The sequence below is a fragment of the Carassius carassius genome, chromosome 32 (assembly GCF_963082965.1).
Source record: "Carassius carassius chromosome 32, fCarCar2.1, whole genome shotgun sequence".
NCBI classification, from domain to species: Eukaryota; Metazoa; Chordata; class Actinopteri; order Cypriniformes; family Cyprinidae; genus Carassius; species Carassius carassius.
In genome coordinates, this window is record NC_081786.1 from 23622789 (window position 1) to 23646563 (window position 23775).

General features: G+C 38.0%; 2 protein-coding genes across 3 annotated transcripts in view; one reads left to right on the top strand and one right to left on the bottom strand.

Annotated features, from left to right (window-relative positions):
- Positions 1 to 3369, top strand: part of alk (ALK receptor tyrosine kinase) — a 402565-nt gene extending 399196 nt beyond the window's left edge. The window contains exon 29 of the mRNA XM_059520814.1: positions 277 to 3369. Within this exon, the coding sequence (XP_059376797.1) occupies positions 277 to 1230 (954 nt within the window). The 3' untranslated portion in view covers positions 1231 to 3369. The remainder of the gene's footprint in view (positions 1 to 276) is intronic.
- A 15097-nt stretch (positions 3370 to 18466) lies between these two features.
- Positions 18467 to 23775, bottom strand: part of LOC132113027 (CAP-Gly domain-containing linker protein 4-like) — a 55972-nt gene continuing 50663 nt past the window's right edge. The window contains exons 13-15 of one of the 2 annotated variants that reach the window (XM_059520816.1): positions 21959 to 22023; positions 21731 to 21806; positions 18467 to 19501 (exon numbers count right to left, since the gene is read on the bottom strand). In XM_059520816.1, coding sequence (XP_059376799.1) covers positions 19108 to 19501; positions 21731 to 21806; positions 21959 to 22023 — 535 coding nt within the window. In that variant the 3' untranslated portion in view covers positions 18467 to 19107. Of the gene's footprint in view, positions 19502 to 21730; positions 21807 to 21958; positions 22027 to 23775 lie in introns of both variants that reach the window. The other variant, XM_059520815.1, reaches the window with a different exon arrangement.

A 23775-nucleotide genomic window follows, 5' to 3' on the forward strand; every position in this document is an offset into this window, starting at 1 on the left:
GTTGCATTTTCAAATTTCAGTACTGCAATATGAATTATGTATACTGTGCACAGGGAATTTGCCAAAGCATGCAGAAAACAGCCGTGCACATCAAACACTATTCTACTATTTAATCTGCTTAATTCATTAATTTAATTTGTGTAAAATATTGTATTTCAAATAAGGTACAATACTATCTTTTAAGTCTTTTTAATCTAATTCATTATTATGTTAGGATTTACTATTATTTTATTTTGTAACTGCTCTGATAAATAACAGACTTTCCAATTACCCTAGGACCCAGATGTGGTGAATGTGCCTTTGCCTGTCGAGTACGGCCCCATCCCTGAGGAAGAGGAAAGGGTACCCATGCGTCCTGATGACCCATCGGCCCCCTCCTTGCTTGTAACCCCTCAGGGCACTGAGGAGGCTACATCTGCTGCCCACTCTGATCAACCTAAGAGAGATGGGGAGGCTGTTCTCATGGCCAGCCACTCCTGTGAGAGCAAACTCTCATCCGCTCCCCAATCACAGCCTCAACCCCATCCCCACCACCAACCCCAAGTAGTCACTGCCCCCATACCAGCTGCCAAACCTTCCTCTGCAACTCCCTTGACCACCCAAGATGGAGGGCATGTGAATTTAGGCTTCATGCAGGCCCACCCATCGGAGAAGGATAGCCGTAATGGGAAGCCCACCAACCTGTGGAACCCCACTTATGGCTCGTGGTTTCTGCAGCAGCAACAGAAGAGACAGCAGGCCCAGGCACAAAGGCAGATAAGCGGCCCACGGATCCCAGGTGAAGGGCAGGAACAAGCAGGCCGGACTGTGACAGTAGCTGAAGCTCTGGGCCTGCAGCAACAGCACAAACAGCTGCAGTACCAACAGCAGCTCCAGCGCCAACAGCAGCAGCAACAACAACAAGGCCTGTGTCGACCACTTTTGCCCCCTCCTCCCCCACCTGCCCCGACCCCTTTACTTCTAGATTCGGCCAGCCTAGCACCGGTTCCACTCTACAGACTACGGCGCTTCCCATGTGGGAACATCGGGTATGGCTACCAGGAGCAGGGCCTGCCCATGGAGCCCATGCCAGGGCCCCAGCCTCCCCCGCCTCATCCTGGCCAGCAGAGGCCCATCACTATAGCTCGGGCCAGTGGCCCTGAGGACAGCCGCCCGCTTTTGGTCACCATGGGTACAGTGCAGGACTCCAGACTGCCGAAAATGGAAGGGCACAATGCCACTGTGCTGTAACCGTGCACGTTCTCTATCAGTGCCCACTTTGCAAAACACTGTACTTTCCATTTATGTCCACCTTTGGCAAGCCCCTTTGTGCTTTATCTTTGTGCTTTTCAGCCATGAGACTGGGACCAGAAAGGTTCTGCGCTGGACACTCAGAGAAATTACATTTCACTGAAAGAGAACGATTGTCCCTTGGATAAGATAACAAGACTGTTGAGTTTCTGAAAGCCACAATTGAGAGACAAAAATAAACTGATTAAGCCCTCACAAGGACTAATTCTGTAAAAAAAAAAAAGACTAAATTATATCAGTGATATTTTTCCATAATGGGGGAGAAAAAAAAAATCAAACGGGTTTGTTGATGTTTGCTTGCCTGCTTGTTTATTTATTCATTTGTTAATTTATTATTTGGAGGTCATGTAAATTATTAATGGGTGGGCTTCAGAAAGCAAACTGCCCCTATTCATTATGGATCGTTTGTTCATTCTTGGACTTGGTTGGCTTTTAAATGCAGCTGTTTTCATGCATCATCAAACAACATGAATAACAGAAAACTAATGGCTCATGTATGTGAAAATTATGAGTGTTTATGGCTTTTGGTGATCAGATAACCTGTTGCTATGGTGTTGGAACTGAAACATGTAGCAAACTGGTCAGTGACTATTGAATGAAGGCTCTTTCACAGGACTCGTCTTAGGGATTTAAACCATGAAAATACCATTTAAACAACATTTATTAATTTAATCCCCATCAGTTGCTTTGATATATTACAAAAACTAGTCAATGGTCAAGCTTTTTTAAAGGGATACTGTGAACCTGTTTTGGATCCGCAAAGCCAGCATAACCAAGAGGTTCACCAGCACATCTTAGCTGGTGAAGATTATTAACCAGCAAGGTATTTCTGGTAAAGTTGCTTACCTAATGAAGTTTTGTTGGTTAAGTTATGAAGATTGGTTGGAGCATCAGCCTACCAAAACATCAAATGATGTTCTTTTAGTATGGAACAGCCTTTGGCATTTTGCTGTACTCGATGTATCTAGTATGCCTAAACCACCCACATAATGATATATCTTGCATATAGTTCAGTAACCATGAACTGCATTTTAAAATGCCAGCAGAAAGTGGCTTTAAAATTGTTTCAACACTCAGCATCAGTGTTGCACACAACACAAGACCAGTATGACGCTGTAGACTTAAAAGAGTTAAATGCATTAAAAAATGTTGATGAGTCATGTGAAAGGGCTTTGTGTTGTATGAAACTTTAGCTTTGGCTGCATAATAATACATTTCAGCATTTTATTTTAATATCCATCATTCCATTAGTTTTCAATTTGGCATTAGCATTGACAAAGAAAAAAAAAATCTGTGTAAATAAGAGCCTTACACCAGTTTGCGCATAATAATTGTGTTTCATGCTCTCTTGATTCCTGTTTCTTTAATTGTTTTAGTCCTATTGCTTACCGTTTAGTTCTATCAAGCTGCTATTTCAAAAGCAAATGTTGAATGGTCTTTTTATACTATCAGAAAGAACTGCTGTAGTGTCTTTGATAGTGAGGGTTTTACAAAGGAATATCTTGTGGCAATTTTTTTACACTATTTTTTTGTTAAATAGTGGTCTCATTGTGAAAAAAAATAATTGTTTTATCTTTATTTTTATTTTATTTTTAATGATAATTTTATCTTTATTTTTAACCGTTATATAAAGTTCTATATTAATATCATTACAGAATATTAACTGAAATGTGTTTAAAATTTATATCCCTCTTTATGATATAATTTACAGTGTCATAGACACTTTGTTAGCATTGATGCTACACTGTTTACCATAAATGGTATATTTAAATATAAAATGCTACATTTTTTTGAAAGATAAATATGTTGTCAAAAATTACATGTTCAGTTCACAGCTGAGGTTTGAAGATGTCTGATAAGGTTTTTGGAAGATTCATGAATCTGAGGGTTATTGCATGGGGAAAAAAATATTTTTATTGCTATTATGGTTTATTTTATTTCTTTTTCTTTTGCTTATTGCAATGACAAAATGACCACACTTGTAAAAATGTTGTAAAACCTTATTGTATCATGTATCTGTTAATCTCTGTAATTTGACATTCAATGATGAGATCTGAGAAATTAATAAATCACTATTTATAAGTTTGGCATTGTTCTCAAAACACAACAGGTGTATAAAAATAAATAAATAAACAATCAGAAGTATCTCACAGAAGACAATGTTGACAAGCTGAAACATGCTTTTGAGTCGAAGTCATGACTTTTGACATAAAGTAATAAATAATTAGGTAGCATCATAAACAGAAGAAAAAAAAAAACGTTATTTTTCAAAAGTAAAAAATAATTAAATAAAAAATCAGTCTATTTTGGTCAAGAAAAATAAATATATGGTATAGGGTGATGTGAAGTATGTTTCATTAATTTTAGAAGGCATAATTTCATGACGTAACTGTTAAAAACATTACAGGTGCTTATAAGTAAATTAGAATGTCGTGGAAAAGTTAATTTATTTCAGTTTGTGTATTAAACTTGTGTATTAAATAAATTCAACGCACACAGACATAAGTAGTTTAAGTCTTTGGTTCCTTTAATTGAACTTAATTATACAACTGGCATGGTGAATTTTCTGGAGAGGCAGACAGGTCTACCTGAGCATCTCCGAAGCATTCCCAAATCAGCTGAACCGACTGGGGGTGAAGTCTCCATTCCCCGGGGCGAGACTGCTGCCGTGAGAGCTCATCGGCTGCATGATTGAGCCTGCCTGGGATGTGAATGGCACAAAGTGACCTCAGATGCTTCTGGCTCCACAAGAAGAGATGGCGAGCGGGTTGCGAGATGCGGCAGGAGCATAAACCGCCCTGATGGTTGATGTACGCTACAGTCGCCTTGTTGTCTGTATTGACCAGAATGTGCTTGTCCTTCAGCGGTGAAGGCTGCTGCTGTGGCCGAGCGGGAGTGGAGGAGACCACAGGGGGGCACCCTCGGCGACCAGCAGGCTGAGGTGGCTGTGCCGGCGGCAGTGTGGAGGCAGCAGCAGGCCGCCAGGGCAGGATGTGTTTGATGGCCTCAGACTGCTTCTCGGCGGCAGAGAACTGCTGGGCAAAATTCTCCACCGCGTCACTGAAGAGGCCAGCCTCAGAGACCGGGGAGATGAGGAGCTGAGTCCGATCAGACTCCATCATGTCTCCCAGGTTTAGCCATAGGTGGCACTCCTGGACCACCAAAGTGGACATCACCTGATCCAAGGAGCGCATAGTAACCTTCGTCACCCGGAGAGCGAGGTCGGTAGCAATGCGCGCCTCCTGCAAAACCCCTGGGTCAGCACTGCCCCCGTGCAGCTCTTTGAGCACCTTGGCCTGGTAGACCTGAAAGGTGGCCATGGTGTGTAGGGCAGAAGCGGCCTGACCCGCAGCTCTGTAAGCCTTGGCCACAAGCATGGATGAGAACTTACAGGCCTTGGAGGGAAGCTTGGGACCACCACGCCATGCAGAGGTGCTCTGAGGACACAGTTGCATCACAACAGAACGCTCCACTGGGGGAATCCCAGCACACCCCTTGGCCACTCTGCCATTGAGGGCAGTGAATGCTGAGGAAGCACCAGAATGATTTAGGGCAGTCAAAGGTGCCTTCCATGAACTGGTCACTTCCTGGGGCACTTCCGGAAAGAAAGGAACCAGCGGAGTGCTGGCGATCAGCACGAGCAGCCCCCAGGAACCAATCATCCAGCCTCGAGTGCTCGGGACAGGGTGGAGGATTCCACTCAAGCCCGATGCTCTCAGCTGCCCGGGAAAGCATGGCTGTCAGCTCAGGATCAGACTCGGGCAACGCTGGCACTCCAGAGGGAGGCAACGCAGCCTAATCCTCATCTCCCAAGGACTCAAGCCCGCCTTGTGATGCGGCGATCGACATTAGGTCTTCCTCCCGAGCCCCGAATGAGATGTCAAGAGCCTGAGAGGGTCCAGCAAACTCATCCGGAAACTCAACCGGCTGCAGCATTTGTGAGGGGAGTGTGGCCCAAGGAGGCTGGCTCGTCAGGGAAGCCCACACAGTAACCCTCAGATCACCTTGGCCACCAGCCGAAGTAGCCCTCTTACGAGCAGAGGAGCTAGAACAGGGTGTGGCAGAGGGGACTCTATACCTTTTAAGGTAATCGAGTCTCGATCTTAATGCCGAGATGGTCATGTCCCCGCAATGAGAACATGAGTCCCCTAAGTCTGACTGAAGGCCCAGACACGTGACACAGCGATCGTGGCCGTCATGAGGAGCCATATATCGACCACACCCAGAATCACACGGGCGAAATTACATCTTTAAAAAGACGCAAACTCAACCCGTTTACTCTTTTAGAAATGGAAAAAAGCTCTTTCAGTGGTGCTGAAGCGCTCAGTGGAACACGGGAGCTGAATGCAGGAAACCCAGATGAACCATTGAATCGCGCCGTCCCACCAACACCAGCTGACTCATTTGTAAACACTCCGGTGAAAGCAGCAAGTGATGTGCTCGGCTCCGAAGCAAACGCTTGAGTGTAAGTTGCTCGCGCTGCTCCTTATATACCCGCACAGTGGGGGCGGAGCTCGCGAAGCTAATTTCCGCAGACCAAGGTACTCTGTGTACCATTTGCTCGTTTTGTTACCACTCGAAGGTTATTGGGCCCTCGGGCGAGATCCCCATTCATCAGTCTCTTTCTGACGTAATGTAGAATGTGACCGACTGAAAGGGAACAATGATACCTGGTTGAAAACAACTCATTTGAGCGGTTTCACTATGAGTGGAAGGAGACAGACAGGTCTGTAGCTATATATAAGTGAGGTGTTTAATGTAGGTTTTTTGAGCAGTGGGGTTACCTGAGTCTGCTTGAGTGCAGTGGGGAAGGTGCCTGTGAGGAGAGATGTGATGATATGTGCTAGTGCTGGTAAGAGTGTAGGAGAGATTGCTTGGAGAAGGTGTGATTGGGTCTAGATGGGCATGTTGTAGGATGGCTGGAGAGAAATTTCAATACTTCTGCCTCAGTGAGGGGACATAAGATGGGAGTTTTAGCAGTGGGTGTGGCATGTCTAAAGCATTGTTAATCTTGTTGTGGGAATATGAAGATTTGGCTGTATGGACTTCAGCAGAGAAAGATAAAAGAGAGGACAATACTACAAATGAAAGATGGGAGGGAGATGGAGAGTAGGTTTCGTCTAATAGTAACCAGTATATGGGGTTGGTGGCACACAGTTAGCAAAATATAGTTTAAATGTAAAGAAATGGTCAGGGATTATGTTGGGATTCTACCAAAATTTTATCTGCAATACAATTTGCATGTGTAAATTAAGTCAAGTTGGTTGCCTGATTTGTGCATGCTTGAAGTGCTAAGGCATTTGAGATCAAATAAAGCAAGGAGTGAATAGAAGTCTGTAGCATAAGGCTTGCCCAGATAAATGTTGAAGTCGCCAAATACTAAAAGTGGACTGCTATCCAGAGGACAGCAACCCCTCCAGCTCTTCTAGGAAGGTACCTAGAATTTGCTCAGGACATTTATAGAGAATATTATATACCCATTACCCCCTCAACCATAGGTGGTTGTTGTTGTTGACTGGTTCAGGTGTGTTTGATTGGGGTTGGAGCTGACCTCTGAAGGACAGTAGCTTTCCAGGAGCAGACAAATTAGAAAATCATATACGGAAATGAACGTCATATTCACGATATGCCTTAGTCTCTGGAAAAAGATTTGGATGTTTACATTTTTGCATAGTCAATGCCTTGAAAGTTTCAGAAGTTGAAGTACAGAAGGTACTGACTATCTGTAACATGCAGATGGAAAAGCCTTGGGAAAGTTTGCTTTTATACATGATGTCATGTCTAGTTACTTTTTGCAAACTCCTCAAACGTTTCTTCTTTCAGAGCTCTGAGCTTTCAACTCTTTGTTTTCAGAAATAACCTCTTAATCCATTCGGAGTAGAAGGTACTTGTGAACTGACAGCCTCCTGTTTCAGTGATGTGACTGGCTATTGATATCAGAGCTATCTACTTGACTCACTGTGGTGTTAAACTTCTTTGCATAGCCACCGTTCACAGTGTCTTTAAGATTTTATTCACTTTCCATTCTGACTCAGCTGGTAGCACTGTCACCTTATACAGTACCTTGATTTGAATTCCTGCTAAGCTTGGAGGCCTTAATGTGTGGAGTTTGCATATCCTCCCCATGTTGAAGTTTCTTCTGGGTGCTCTGGTTTTCCCCAGAATACAAAGACAAGCAGCATAGGTGGGACACAAAGTTGTCCTTAAAACCTACCATAAGCAGGGATCTTCAACCCTGCTTCTGGAGAGCTACCATCCTGCATACATCAGTTCCAACACACCTGTCTGTAATTATCAAGTAACTCTAAACACCTTGATTAGCTGGTTCAGGTGTGTTTTATTGGGATTGGAGCTGAACTCTGCAGGGTTGGAGACCTCTGTACTATGGACCTTCTCTAAAAAGGCCCCTAATTTAAATGTGAGTGTGTATCTGTGTTAACCCTGTGATGAACTGGCAATGTCCTTGGTCTCCCTGCCTTAGCTGGTATAGGCTCCAGCATTCCTACAAACCCTGAACATAGGACTGATGTAGGGTGACCATATGAGCCGTTCATACGGGACACGTCCCAGCCAGGATTTTAATAATGCCTAAAACATCCAGAGCAGTTTGACTTATAACGTGCAGGTATTGTACATAATCGACCAATCATGGGGCTGTGTGTGAGAAGGTGAGATCTAGAGGGAACGATCAAAGCGATGCAAATATGCGCACGTGTTTGTTTGTTTGTTCAATTGACTTGAAGCGTCACTGCGCACAAATCCAAAAAAAAAAAAACTAAGTGCGCCACAATGCTTCAAGTCAAACGAACGAACAAACACATGAAAGCAACTCGAAAGCATAAGGAGCCGTCTGCTCTGCTCTTTATAGCTCTCATGAATGTTACACAACAATCAACTTGCGCAGTGCAAATAGCCAAAACCTGGATATTTTAGGCAATATTAAAATCCTGGCTGGGACGTGTCCCGTATGAACGGCGCATATGGTCACCCTAGACTGATGGTTTGAAGAATAGATGGAAATATTATTCAATTTCCAGACCACATCCAAATTAACCAGGTTATTAGTGATAAAAAAAAAAAAACCTTGGAAAGGGTTATTTTTTGCCTGACCTTAATGTCCCCATGAAATGTAAATTAAAGTTTTTTGGGGGTAAGCTTCAATATATTAGTCTTAAGATTATCTACAAGGCAATGTGCTCCAAAATAGTGACAAAATACAGTATATAAAGCATTCAAAATATATAAGCATTCAAAGCTTTGCTCAATATATCCCGCCGTCTCTTCCTGTTTCAGTTGAAATTACATCACCGCATAGAACAACGCTGCTTGTTTCAAGGCACTTCAGGGGAACTTTAAGTCATATGCATTTGAGTTTTCCTTTCAGAGACAAAATTTATGGGAGGAGTGTATGTAAATATGTAACCTGATCTACCTGAATCTACTTTTGGTAGATTGCATGGACCATTATGTGAATGATTTGGCAGTTAATCATTGACTACATTTACATGGACATCAGTAATATATATATTTTTTTACCTTATTCTGAATAAAACAATATTACGATTAAAGAATTTCCATGAGTTGCTTTTAGTATATTCATTTCATGTTCCAGTTCTACATGTTATAGTGCATAGATCGATAAATGGTAAAAAGTCACCACGCGACACCATCTGATGTCCCCTGCTGAATTTTACATATAAACATATAGTTTGTATTCATTATGATGCCATATTACTGAAAGCTTCAAGTGCAGTTAATTATGTGTCATGCTATACATGCAAACAGACAATGGCATTGATGAAGCCATTCTTTTGTTTGCTGTCAAATGGTTGACCACTGCCATGCATGTATCCTGTCACAAAATGTGGGGAAAAGTCTAGACAATTGTAATAATGTTATTAAGGTGTGTACAAAAATCTGTTTACATGGTAGATTCTTAATCAGAATATTGTCTTATTCATATTAAGATCTGAGAATTGTTGTCCTGTTAACGTACCGATGATCTTCATAATTATTAGAAACTTGCTGGCATATTGGAACTAAACTTTCTACCACATTGACCCTCCTGATACATTTGTGTTATACACATAAGATGTATTCAGAATATCTGATGAGGCCTTCAAGTGGAGTCAGAAATATGTTATTTAGGCTGTTCTAGTTCCAAGCACATGAATGACCAATCAAAGTCATATTTACAAATGGGGAAATTGTGAATTCTAATGAACACCCAAGTTAGCAGGTGGGGCATGGTGGTTAAGTCTGTTGTAGCTATATTTTAAAACAGCCTGCACAAAAGAGAACAATTGTACAGTTTATCACTCACCTTTCACAGTCTGCTTCATGCAAAATACATATTTTGGTTTAATGTTAGAGAATAAACTTTAGAAATTGCAATGACAAAAAAAAAAAAAAAAAGTAAAATCCTCTATTATTTTTTGTGTGACCTGTCATTTTAACAAATGCCCGTCATTGTAATGCATGCCCAACTCGGAAGTAAGAGCTTTAGAAATTCACTTTAGAAATTCAAACATCAACATAATGGACTGTTTTCACATTCCTGAACTTGAACTGAACAGAATTGGCGATCATAATAATAGATGTGTAAACTAGTGGTGAACTTTGAAGTGAAAGAGGAGGGGAGAGAGAGAGAGAGAGAGAGAGAGAGAGAGAGAGAGAGAGAGAGAATTTAATTTGAAAACACCTTTATTACAAATTAAGTGTGCAAACTATTTAAAATAAATAACATAAATTGAGTAAAATAAAGATTGTCATCTAAAACAGAGCACAAAGCCCCTCCATAACACCAAACATCCTCAATCATGGCAAGACATGAAGTCAGTGGCGGCTCCAGACAATTTTGATTGGGGGGGCAATGGGGGGGTCCTGGTCATTTCAAGGGGGGTCTCATGAAAACCAACAAAAAATACAGTGGACACGGCTAATAACTCCATATTACTGCATCGAAAATACATTTTGGTCCAAAAATAGCAAAAACTACGACTTTATTCAGCATTTCTGTTTTGGCGTGTCTGTTGTGTGAGATTTCAAAACAGTGCAGTTTGTGATATCCGGTTCACGAACGAATCATTCGATGTAACCGGATCTTCTTGAACCAGTTCACCAAATCGAACTGAATCGTTTAAAATGGTTCGCATCTCCAATAAGCATTAATCCACAAATGACTTAAGCTGTTAACTTTTTTAATGTGGCTGACACTCCCTCTGAACAGGGCCTTGCAGAGACCTTTGGAGGGGCAGGTGCTCAAAGTATAAAAGGGGGACATGGAACAAGGCTTTAAATGGCACTGTTTAAAATATCAATACAGCAATATATTGTGATGCATTCCTTGCTGATTCGCGTATCGATATGGATAATTATGTATTGATACAGCAGCAAATGCTTTGATGCAGTTTTGAAAGAAGAAACAATAAAGAAGACAATTTTAAGTTTAAAATAATAATAGCCCTGGGATTAGAAACTGAAATGTCTTAAATTGTCCCAACCTGATGGCTTTTTCTTCTCTGTTCTACAGAATAATTAAGAACAGCGGTTATAGTAAAAACTATAGAAAACACTTGTGCCTCTACACTTTCCTCTTTCTCACCAGCCTCTGTCTCCTGGCTTGCTTCTTTCTGCTCTCTTTCTGTCACTTGTGCCTCTACATTTCCCTATTTTTCTTCCTCTATCTCCATCTCCTCATTTGATCTACTACTTTCCACTCTCTGTCCATCTAGGAACAAGGCTCAATTTACTATTTCAACATTAATCTATTATTTTAACCATCACTACTACTCTTTCACCTGATCAATAAGTCCACCTTAAATATTGATAAAAAACATAAAAAAACTGATACACTGGAATATAGTGATTAATATTATTATTACTGTTGTAGTTGTCTAAAATTGAACACCTTTGCAATGTAAACAAATGACAGGCTACATTTGTTATTCATATCCTTAACACTGCACTTTGATGTCAGGTATATTATGCACTTTTTATTGACATTTATTTCCAGAGAGATATTATTGAATTTACAAGCTAAAGTGGTCTTGCTGTTGTAAACACTGCTGCAATTGTACAAAAAAAATATTTGCGTCACATGTAAAATATAATTATAATGTAATTCATTTCTGAATAGTTTTTTATTTTTATAATGATAATTCAGAGAATGAGAAAATCTGAATAAGTCTTACCAGTGTTGTGATAATTATTTTTAAGGCACTCTACGTGTTAAAAAATAAATAAGTACTGTAATATAATAAAAGTTTAGTCAAATAACATAAAAAACACCAGACCCCTCGATGCCTGTGAAACTTTTCTCCCTCAAACAGCACGCTAGTGTTACTTCTATACTACAGGCTACACACAGCAATATAAACAAGATATCTGCATGTTCTCACATCACATCGTTCTTGTAAAATAATAAGAAGTAAATAAACATCAAAATCACTTCACTGAGAATGAAACACCACTTACCAGCTGCCACGGTGTTGAAAATATCCTCTAACAATTAAAAAATGCGTGTGCAGCGTGAGTGAATCACCGTCCCAGTCGGATGAGGTCATCGTCGTCAGGTGAAAGGTCATGATGTTGGTCATTTTATTTACGGCTAAATTATTATTAATAAATTGTACTAATATTATGATTGGGCGTGGGCAGGCATTCACTTAAGAGGCAAAGGAGCAGATGCTCAAGTGAACCGGTTCTTTCGGACAATTCGATCAAATAAACCAGTTGAAAAAAAAAAAACGTTTCACCGGATCTTTTGCGCTCGATGTAATGTCATTGGCGATGATTGCCCTTCATTCTAGCATTCGGTTTACCCGCGCTTGTAACATTAGCACAGAATCAGTTCAGAATCAATCATCAAAAAGAATCAGTTCGGTTCAGACGGTCTGTGTGTCAGTCTGCTTCACGCTGAATCACGTATGGGCAATATCATCAGCTCCTCGGTTCTCGAATCGGACGCGTCCGACAGAAACGGTTCTCGGTTCAGTTTACGAATAAATGTCGAAATAATTATTATTGTTGTTCTTCCTAGTTTGAAGAGAAACATTTTTTAATCTTTATCCCTGATCTATATATTTTTTAATCAGGAAGAGGGTGGGGGGTCAAATGGGGGATCAAGGCGTTTTTTGCAGGGTCTTGAGACCCCCCAAGACCCCCCCCTGGTGCCGCCGGTGCATGAAGTAACTTTATAAAACCTAAAATCAATCAAAATTCTTGACTTCACCATGGCAACAAACATAGACACCAGATTAAATTCCTGATTTTGTTCAATTTTCTCTTCCGACTTCCATTTAATGTTTTTTTTTTTTTTATATTACTAAAACATTTCACACATGACTTGTACAAACTCTTGCCCTTCACTTCTTTAAAGTCCATGAAACAACCTTGCCTCACTCCATGCTGAACTTTAAAAATAAAACACAAGCCACCATTAAATTTCAACATACTCTCAATGTCATTATAAAAAACTTTAACCTTTAAAAACCAAAGGCATCTAGAGTCTTCCATAAATAACCATGCTCTACGCGGTCAAATGCCTTTTCTTGATCAATGGAAATCAAGCCAAAATTAACACAACAAATCTTTGAAAAATCCATCAAATCTCGGATTAATTATTATTATTATTATTTTTTTTATCAAATATTGATCTTCCAGGCACACAATAGGATTGGTCAGGACTAATTATGTCATCTAAAACTTTCCCTAATCTAATCGCCAATACTTTAGACAACATTTTGTAGTTAGAGCACAGTAAGGAGACTGATCTCCAATTTTTCATATCACACAAATCTCCTTTCTTTGGGAGGAGTGTAAGAACTGCTCTCCGACTACTAAGTGGTAATACACCACCGACCACCAAACTAAGAACTACAAGCAAGCCTTCTCCTATAATGCCCCAGTATGCTTTATAGAATTCAAAAGGAATCTATCCCTGGAACTTTCCCATTTTGCATACTCTGGAGAGCTTCATACAGTTCAATTAAAGTAATATCTTCACTAAGTTTTGCATTGGCACTTTCTGATAATTTTGGCAGATCTTTAAAGAAGAATCCATCAACCTCTTGATCTATCCTATGATCAGAACTATAAAAAATTGTATAAAATGTTACTGCTCTTTTTCTCATTTCGACTGGGTCTGATAACAGAACCCCAGCTTCAGACCTTAAATTCTGAATATACAGTCTTTGACCATTCTTTTTTTCTAAACGGATAAAAAAAACTTTGATGGAACATCCGTCTGCTCTACATCGTCGAAACATGATCTGACAAATGCCCCTTGTGCCTTTCTTTTATAGAATTCAGACAAGGCTGATCTTTTCATGAAAAGGAAATCTAAATGGTCATGATTTCCTGTTTCTTGAATTAGAACTTGAATTTCAATTTCCTCTTCTAACTTCTTTATTGACTGAGAAAAAACTTGTGACATTTATAGTATATTGTTTACATAGTTGCCTAATATTTACTTTCCCAATGTCCCACCATTCCTGTAAAGAGGAAAAATTATATTTTTGTTCTCTAAAAGACTCGCAATAAAACCTAAAATCATCTTTAAACTGTAAATCTGACAACGTCACATTAAAATGCCAATAAGAACTACTTATTTTAACAGAACTAACAATCATTCTACACACAACCAAACTATGATCAGAGAAACCAGCTGGAAGAATTGAGCCACTTACAAAAAAAAAACTAAGATGATGTTTGAAAACATAAAATCTAATCGTGCCAATCACAATTTCTCCATACATCACCAAGCTCATTCCCTTCTATCATTTGTATCAGTTTTCGGCGTGAAGCCATATGTGATTCTACATGATTCCTATCAACATTTAGTATATATTTCTTTCAACACAATTGAAATCTCCTGCGACAACCAAACATTATTCATTATCACATTTTTCTATTACTGTATTCAACTGATCTAAAAACAACATTCTTTCTAACTGTGAGGTTGGTGCATATACACAAATAAAAACAAAAACATGCTCCTCAAATTGAGCTTTTATCTTTAAGAATCTACCTTTTACAATCTCCTCTAATGAACAAGATGAGGGAGCAAAATTTTTTATTAAACATAACTGCAACTCCTCCACTGAGTGAGTATAGTGACTCAGAAAAAGAAGAACGCCCCATTCTTTAGCCCATTCAACAGCAATTTTCACGTCACTATGTGTCTCCTGTAAAAACAGGACATCAATTTTATTCTGTTACACTTCTTCATATATCTGAGCTCTCTTTCTGCAATCTCTAGCCCCATTCACATTTAAAGATGCAATGCGAATGTCACTCATAAATAAAAATGACTAAAAAAAAAACTACAGCACAGAGAGCAAAACATCAAATAAGGGCATAAATACTATACCATTTCATCATCATTATTCAATTGGAGTTTAATTTTTGTGATGATTTTTTTTTTAAATGATATACTTCTTTATCTGTAAATCTTCCTTCACTCATTAAACAATTAATATTTTCCAGAAGTCTTCTGAGATCTGGAAAATATTCTTCAATTTTCACTCTCATATTTTTGGTCACTTTCAAGAATTTTTTGATCTCATCCACTCCATATTACAGACCTGACCAGTTGGATTGAGAACAAACAGAACCGCTGGAATCAGAGCACTCACTCTCACTGCTTTCATTGTCCACTTTATTCTCTTCTTGGTTCTTTCTAGCCTGTTTCTGAATCATGCTCTAGTATTTTTTTTCCTCTTCAGAGGTGTTTTAAAAACAACCTGATCCATATCCATTAATGTGTCCTCATTTTGAGTTACACTCTCCACTTGTGACTCAGTATCAGAAAACTGATTTAACCTCGTTTGTATGTTACCAAGAGCTTCTCCACAATCAATACTGTTGCTTTCAACACTCTCACAGATTACAATTTCGGATTTTTTTTTAGCATTTCCTTCATTAAATTCAACACTTTGTCTAGTTAGCTCAGATTCAACATTTTTTTTCTACAGACACTATTTTTGGACCACTAGAATTCGGCGCATTTGTAGTACTTGCAACTTCTTCGTCTTCATTCTGCTCAGCGTTACCTTTTTCACCATCATTCTGCCCACTGTGATGAGCGCTGTTTTCCGGGCACCCACGAATCAAATGACCAGACTTTCTGCAATCAAAACACCTCATCGTGTCCAGTTACAAAAATGGTGTAATCAAAATCATCTACTTTAAATTTAAAATTTACGTTAAGATCAGTTCTATTTCCATTCAGAATCATATACGTGAAACGCCTGAAAGACACTTCATGTTTCACTAACTCCGATTTACATCCTATAGCGATCTTTTTTATGGGAGCAATCAGTTTGCCAAAGCGTGACAATTCCTTCATCAACATCTCATCTTTAATAATGAGGGGGAACTTTTGAAATGGTGACTTTTTTTAGCGGGAGTAGAAAGAGGTAGTACTGGAGTAAATAAACTACTTATGTTTATTCCCTTTCCAACAACTTCATTCGCTTTCTCTACTGTATTTAAGAACAGAAAAATGTAGTTATTCATTTTTGGATGCTCCTAACACACATTCATGACCCACTACATCACCGACCCCTACACTAAACTCCTCCACACTCCCCGCAGCCACCACCTTCACACCGTGGTGCTGCGTGAGTGAATCGAGAAACTCAACTCGAGTCGCCATGCTTCCCAGTGAGAAGGACTGGTTTAAGCAGGCGTTCAGTTAAGCTTCTCTGTTAATTTCACAACAAACAAAACAAACAAACAAAAAAACACAGAAAAATATATTTTAAAGCCGCAGCGGGCACATAAAAGACCACACACTGACTCCACTCAACAAAAAAAAAAAAAAAAAAAAAAAAAAATATATATATATATATATATATATGTATATATATATAATTTTTTCCCCTTCATGTATTCTGTAGATACACTAAATCTTGCACAGAATTGAGAGAAAAAAAAAAAAAAAAACGTTAAGTAGGATTTTTGTTGGACCATAAGATTTGGCTTTGATGAAATTGACCTTGTCTATTCAATCTGATACAGCAGAAAGATCACAAATAAACAAAATAAACTATTTACAACTCTTGAGGTGAAGAAGGTCATCTTTGACTGCGCAGTATGCCAGACCTTAAAGCTGATGGGCTTGAGCAGCAGGACATAGTTCTAGAGTTTTCTCCGACAAGGTCACAGAACCACCACACTGAATAATTGAACATTGACAAGTGGTCTGATGAATCTTAATTTCTGCTTTGACATGCAGATGGCAGGATCAGAATCTGGCACAAACGGCAGGAATCCATTGATCCACTCTGTCTAAAGTCTTGGGAATATTTCCCTCTCATAAATTAGACCTATTTAACATGTAAGCCAATGTGAAAATCATAGCATACCTTAGCTTTCTCGCTGACCATGTGGGTCCTTTCATGGCCACAGTCCACCCATTTTCAAATGGATACTAATTCAGCATGTCACAAATCATCTCAAACTGTTTCTATAAACATGACAGTCCAAGGGACCGAGCGTTCCCTTGAATTTATGATATCGAGTAAACATGGAGCAGATGGCTACTTATAGTAACCCCAATATTTTACTAACCAACCATGTCAAGTAATTACAAATTTTGACAAAAGCCTAGTTTTTTTTTTCTTCAGCATCATATTGGGCAGCACAGCAAATTGTGAAATGTCATTCGTTTAAAATCATGCTTTCTGACTGGTTGTGATTGTGATGTCATGCCGTTTCCATATAAACAGCTTGTAGCTTGAAACTGATTGCATCATGCAAGGTTATTGGATAGTTTTTGTACTGAATAGGATGTTAACTGAGGAGAAAAAGGGGGAGGGTTGACCTTATTAAGCGGAGTATGACTTTCTGTATAATAATTTAACAATATTTGTGTTTATGTAAGTGCACAAAGAGGATCTTTAAATCGAACATGATGACTCATGAGTCAACAAACTGCTAATTTATTTTCTATAATAGATTCATTCTTTAGTTAGAACATTTCCAAAATGCAACAGATCTTCACATCATATTATGTAAACTTGATGGGAACTGACTTCATATAATAAAAGTCACACTTTTTGTGGCCAAAATTGCATACTGAGTATAGGTTCTACATTAAATGAGCAACAAACTTGTTACTGTATATAAATAGTGTATATGAATGCGTGTAGTATGAATGAAATCCTGACATGTATGGGTGAATAAAAAATAAATAAATAAAAAACTGTAAAATATTATTGTTTTTATTGTAATCGACAAATTTGACAAACTTTCTTTGTGCATTAATAATTCAGATTCAAGTTAGTACTAAAATACTACATTTTAATTCACACAAAATATACACCCAACACTAAGCAGATAATGTACAGACAGTACAAAACACCCCTGTGGAAACAGGCCGAAATGTGCAATACGATTCCAACTTCCACTGGAAATTGTCCCCTTGTATAACCCTTATCATTAATTGGTTTTCTTGCCAATTGTAACCCTCATGAATTCCTCCTTTTTAGGATTTTCTGATACCTAGTCAATGTCATAAACATCATATTTTCATAATTTCCTCATTAGTGCAAAATGATATGATCACTGAGGAACCATACATCTGTATTTTTCCTGCATTTACACTGACTGTAAACTCATCCTAGACATTGCTGAAATACAAATTTGTAAAGGAATTAAAAAATAATGGAATTGAAAACATAAGAGATTCAACAAATTAAACTTCTATTATAAAAAAAAAAGCGAGGGGGGGGGTTGAGTTAATTAAATAGTTAAATAGTAAATAGTAAACAGTTGCATTTGAGAAGAAAAAAATAAATAAAATAAGTAATAAAATTATGACAGTCTCATCTCATTAAGGACTTTTATGATCTAATATAAATATTGAGAAATGCTAACTTTGCCTGTGTGTTGCCTATTTGCCTGTAAATATGAAAAATACTAATTGGTTCATTATAATGGAGTCACTTAACAATTGTTTGATTTGTTATTACAGACTAAATTGTCCAAAACAAAAACATATCCACAAACACATGTATGAGACAAGCTTAAACCAAAAATAAAGGTAGATCTTTTCAGTTCTTGATTTAGCCCTCATTGTTTGGTCTGTGTATTATCTTTAAATGACTTCATAAAACTGACTTCAGTTTCTATTAGGGATCTCTCAGTCAGGAGATGTTCTTTATTACAGACAAAACAAAAACCTGATTAAATCTGTCAGCAGCAACAACTGCTACATCATCTGTGGAACTATCAAATACAATCAAGTTTTTATTCACTGAGCTGATTAGATCTTGGATTATGATAATATTAAAGTGCTTATTTAATTGTAACTGGTCTGGCATCAAGATGAAAGCTTACAGGTTTCTGAATGTATAAGTGCCATGTTCTGAAGGGACTCACACCTTCTGACAGGAGTAGACAAACACGAAGCGATGCTTTATTCTGTTGAGAGGATGTGTGAGGGGATACAGTCACAGTTACTGAAGTTATTAAAAATTGTCTTAACTTCTTAAATCCTGCCATTCAAATCATGGTCTTCACCCACATTTATTAAAGTGCTCAGAGACTGCTACTGTTAACTTAATCAGAATCATCTGAATTCAAACCTCCAGCTAAAATTAAAACTTCAGAAGAATATTTGCTCCCACACATTATATTTAGTTAGTTTAGAAAATGGAGTAAACAGTTTATCAGCTGTGAATGTATGAGTCTTAGTGCAGTTAGAATGAAAATGTCTCCTCAGGTTGGCTGAAATTCCACAGAAACAAAATGAAGTGAAAGCCAGATGGATGGAGAAATGGGAAGACCAATTATCGGTGTGTGACCGTCTCAGCTGCTTTCATCCACCAGCTTGGCCCCGTTGATACCACGGTATGTGACCCTGCTGGGTCGCACCAAAACCCCATGGCCAGGTCGACAACTGAAGTAGCGTCGGCTGCCCACAGAACCATCGTTTTTTCCTTTCGGGTTTCGCAGCTCCAGGCCCAGCCAGAGGCCAGGGGCAAAGTCTGCTGTGCCAATGTAGCGGAGGGTGCCCATCACATTGGCACTAATTAGCAAGACCTGCATGCCCAGGTGGAGTTTGACAGTGCCATCTGAGCCAGAGGAACTGGTGGTGCCACCCACTCGTTTAGGCCCTGGGCCAGCGCTGCTGTTTGCCCTCGATGTACCCCAGCTAGCACTGACTGTGCTCCAGCGTCGCCGCAAATTACTGGAACGGTTCCTGAGAGGCGACAAAAGAAGACAGAGAATTTGAAAATGGGATACATGTAACTAATTAATAATACTGATGGACCAAAATTCTGGCAATTGAAAATTACTTTTTGCCTGTTATGGAGGGCCAAAATTGCTGACCAAAATGTTTCGTCTAATTAGTGTTTAGAATGTGTCTGTGTCCATGGATATGTAAACTATTTATCTGTGTGAATGCTAGAACTGGGCCAAAAAAACTGATTTCTTGTTTTTCCATTTTCATTTAATTTTAAGCTGCCTGAACTTGTTTGCAGTTGATGCATACAAACTTTACTTAATATTTGTAGCATGCCATCCAATAATAGCAATAGGCTTTGTGGTTTGTTACTTTTCAAACAATCTGAGCTTTAAAAATCTGTTTATTTTACCATATTACTGTGTAATGAAATAGTTTATACAATATATGTCTGCGTATTGTGTACATTTATTATGTACATGCATATATATATATATATATATATATATATATATATATATATATATATATATATATATATATATTAGACACACACACACACTCACTTACAGCATGTATTTTGGAAATATTTACATGGATATACATTTATATAATTTAGATTCTTCAAATCAAAATAGCGGTCATGTATAAGAAAGTACAAACCGAGGATTTGTAAAGTAAAATGTTGGAGGATTTTCGATATAAGCCAAGAGGAGACTGGTTTTCCTTTGTTAAAGTAAGGAAACTTTGCATCCTTTGCTCCAGTGAACAAACTCACAAGACTAGCATATCGCAGAGGTGTGCAATGCATACGTCCTACGTCATCCGCTGGAATGGCTTCCGTGTACCACAGATCCCGGAAGTGAGAGAGAGAGGTGTTTATTATGTTTGAAATATGGATATTTTCTTACAAGCGAATGGATTCACTATAGGAGGCCTTCATTCATGCCCTGGAGCCATGTGAGGCACTTTTTGTTATGGATATGGACTTCAATATGATTTGTCTGAAAGAAGAAAGTCATATACACCTAGGATGACTCGAGGGTGAATAAAACACAGGCTTATTCAAATTTTTGGATGAACTATCCCTTCAATATATAAACTGCTTACTTTTCTTAAATGTATACATGCATGTGTGTGTTTTTATATATACATGATAAATATACACAATACACACACATATATAATGTACACAAAATTTTTTATTTTGGATGTTATTAATTGTGATTAATCATTGCCCAGCACGAAATGCAATGCATGAAATTCAAATAAATGTGGTTTTGGTTCACTTTAATATGGCATGACAGGTCACTGTATGCACCTCAGTTCAAGAGGCAGCACGTAGCATACAAAAAATCTTTACTACTAGTTAGTGGTAGTACAAAAAAAAAAAAAAAAGAAATGCCTGAATGTACTGTAAGTTGCTTTGGATAAAAGCGTCTGCTAAATGCATAAATGTACAAAGTTGAATCAGAATTTTCGAATCTTGCCGATAGTTGACAGATAGTACAATCATATGTTTGGGGGCGAGGGCAAAATACATACAAGAATCAAGTCAGACATTCGACAGTCATAATTTCTGACCGTAACACACAGAGATGATGTGTTATGGATGCTTCGCTGAATTTGACTTTATAACTTACATTTGCAGGTTTATTTTTTCATTCTGAGAAACAAGACAACATTTCCAGAAGTTTTTTTTTTATGCCATGCAATTGTGAATTTATATCATACAATTCTGAGAAATAATCAGAACTGTGAAATACAGTCACATTAGCATTTATTTATTTTATTTGATCTTATTTAGTGGTGGAAACAGGCTTCCATAAACAATTATAGCATTAAAAAGATGTTTATATACAAATGTTTTTGAGTGTTGCTAAATCAATCTGATTGATTACCTGATTATTTATTTTGGTATAAAATCCTGTTGGTCATCATTAAATTAATGCTAATTAATGCATACATTTGTTCATTTTATATTAGTTAATTATTGTACAATAGTTAGTTGTCGGTTAAAACAACTTCTTAGTTATGTTTTACCTGCAATTTAAATTAAATTATATTTAAATAATTAAATATAGTTGGAAATTGACCAGAAAGTGTAATTTTAAAATACTTGAGATATAGGCTTCTTTAGATTATGGCCTAATAAAACCTGACTATCCTCCAACTGGTGTTGCCAATTAATCGCAAAAACCAATGATGACACCAGTTATGACCCATCTCAAACATTATTCTCACCTGCTTGCTTGACTTTTGCGGCCTGGTTCTCTCTGTATGGTGATGGCTGACGAAGTGCTGAGAGTGCGTCGAATTCCTTATTAAACCAAACACAAACATCCACTGAAAAATGACCAAATATCCTAAAATCTACAGTTTTATATGAAAAAGGAATGTCTTAACCGTCTTCAGTCTTAAAAGCTTTGACAGAGTAGAGGAAATCAGACAGCAGACAACGGAATGGCTCACCTGTGAAGGAATAGTTCATCCGAGACGAGGACAGTTCTGACAGACAATCCACTGAGCCATGAATCCTGCTAGTTAAAACAAAGTGAATGTTCAGTATTACTTCTTCGACTGCACCTTAAAACTGATGCTCTGCCAGAAAAGCTGTCAAGACACATTATTTTACCCTCGCGTATACTCTGTTAGCTGTCAAACAACAAATTTATCACTTCAAAATAGTGACAGTCACATGGGTTTATTTTCACAAATGCTTGTCAAAATTGTCATAAACAATTTGACATGTAAATATGTAGCAGGAAGAAGACAACAAACCTATACACATTAGGACAGAAAAAAGCCCCAGAATGATTCTCCAATGGACAGGTAAAATCTTTGAAATGAACATCTCTGAAGTAAACATGAAATGGCACTCGGAACCCATTTTACGTCCGTAATGTTATTTATTTCAGAGTGAAATAGACTATTGGGAATAGACTGGATCGTGAATCATGATTTTTTTCTGTACCAGAACAGTGCCTGACTTCAATATGAGTTTCCAGTAATTGTTGAAGACTATTCCACTCCATGAAAAAAACCTGCCGGCACCACACACTGATTTGACTGCTGGCACCTATCGAGGAGGCTTTTTTAATTTTTTTTTATTTTTTAAGAAGATGTGGAGGCTTAAGGTCTACTTGGGCATGGAGAACTACTCCGGTATGTTACACAAAGTATGACAATTTGAAATTAATGTTTTAACAACAAATGTCTGACTAGCTTAATTATTTCCATTAATTACTATAAACAAAGTGTTTTTGTGGGTTATATCTGCCCTGACCAATAGCAGTAGCCTAAAACTACATACTACACCAGTCCATACCACAGCTATAAATATAATAGTGCATTATTTTTTATTTTTATTTGATGAATAATAAAAGCACTGACAGCCAGTTAGAATCCACCAACTTCTAAAGGCTTGAACAATTAAAATTATTGTCTGTTTATGTGGATTCTGATATAGTTATATTAATACTTAGCATTCTTGGCATGAATGGGCCTCAAAGAGATACTCCACCCAAAAATCTAAGTTCGCTTATAATTTACTAACCCTCAAAACTTTCTAGAGTCATTTTTTTTGAGGTTCCCTTCTACTTCCATAACATGGGCTTACAGAGTTGGATTCTTTTACTAAATATCTTGTTCCTTTTTTTCTATAGAAGAAAGCCATATACATCTGGGATGGCATTGGAATGAGTAAATGCTGAATGTAAATTTTTGGTTGGATAATTGCTTTAAGACCAGGAGCATGCATTAAGAAAGTAAATAGTGACCATTTAGATTTCAGTTTAACTTAAAAAAAAAAAAAAAACTAAGTGTGTTAAAGGCATCAGTTTGAATCTTTCTTGGTTCAGCTGTGGCTGCCCTATGGGTTAATTAAGAAGTCTGAACGAAAGAAAGCTTCTAGAACAATGTGCTTATCAGTCAGCCGCTTTACAGAAATGCAATGAGAAAGAAAGAGAGGAGTATGGCATAGGTGAATGCTTCTGAATTAAGAATATATGATTCATGACAGATGGAGAAGATATAAACATTGATCATTTGTTGAATAACCAACAGGGGAATAAAGCTGTAAAATGTACAGAGGGACAAATGGAGGGGAGACCGCTGGTGATGGGAAGGATTAGAGCCGTAATGGAAGACTGACTGAAGAAAAATAAATTGAGTAAAAAAATAATAATAAAAAAGAGGCTCAATTTTAAAGCAAAGGGAAGTAATTCCTTTCCCAATATCTTCCCATCAAATAATAATAATAAAAAAAGTAAAAGTCAAATATAAAGTAT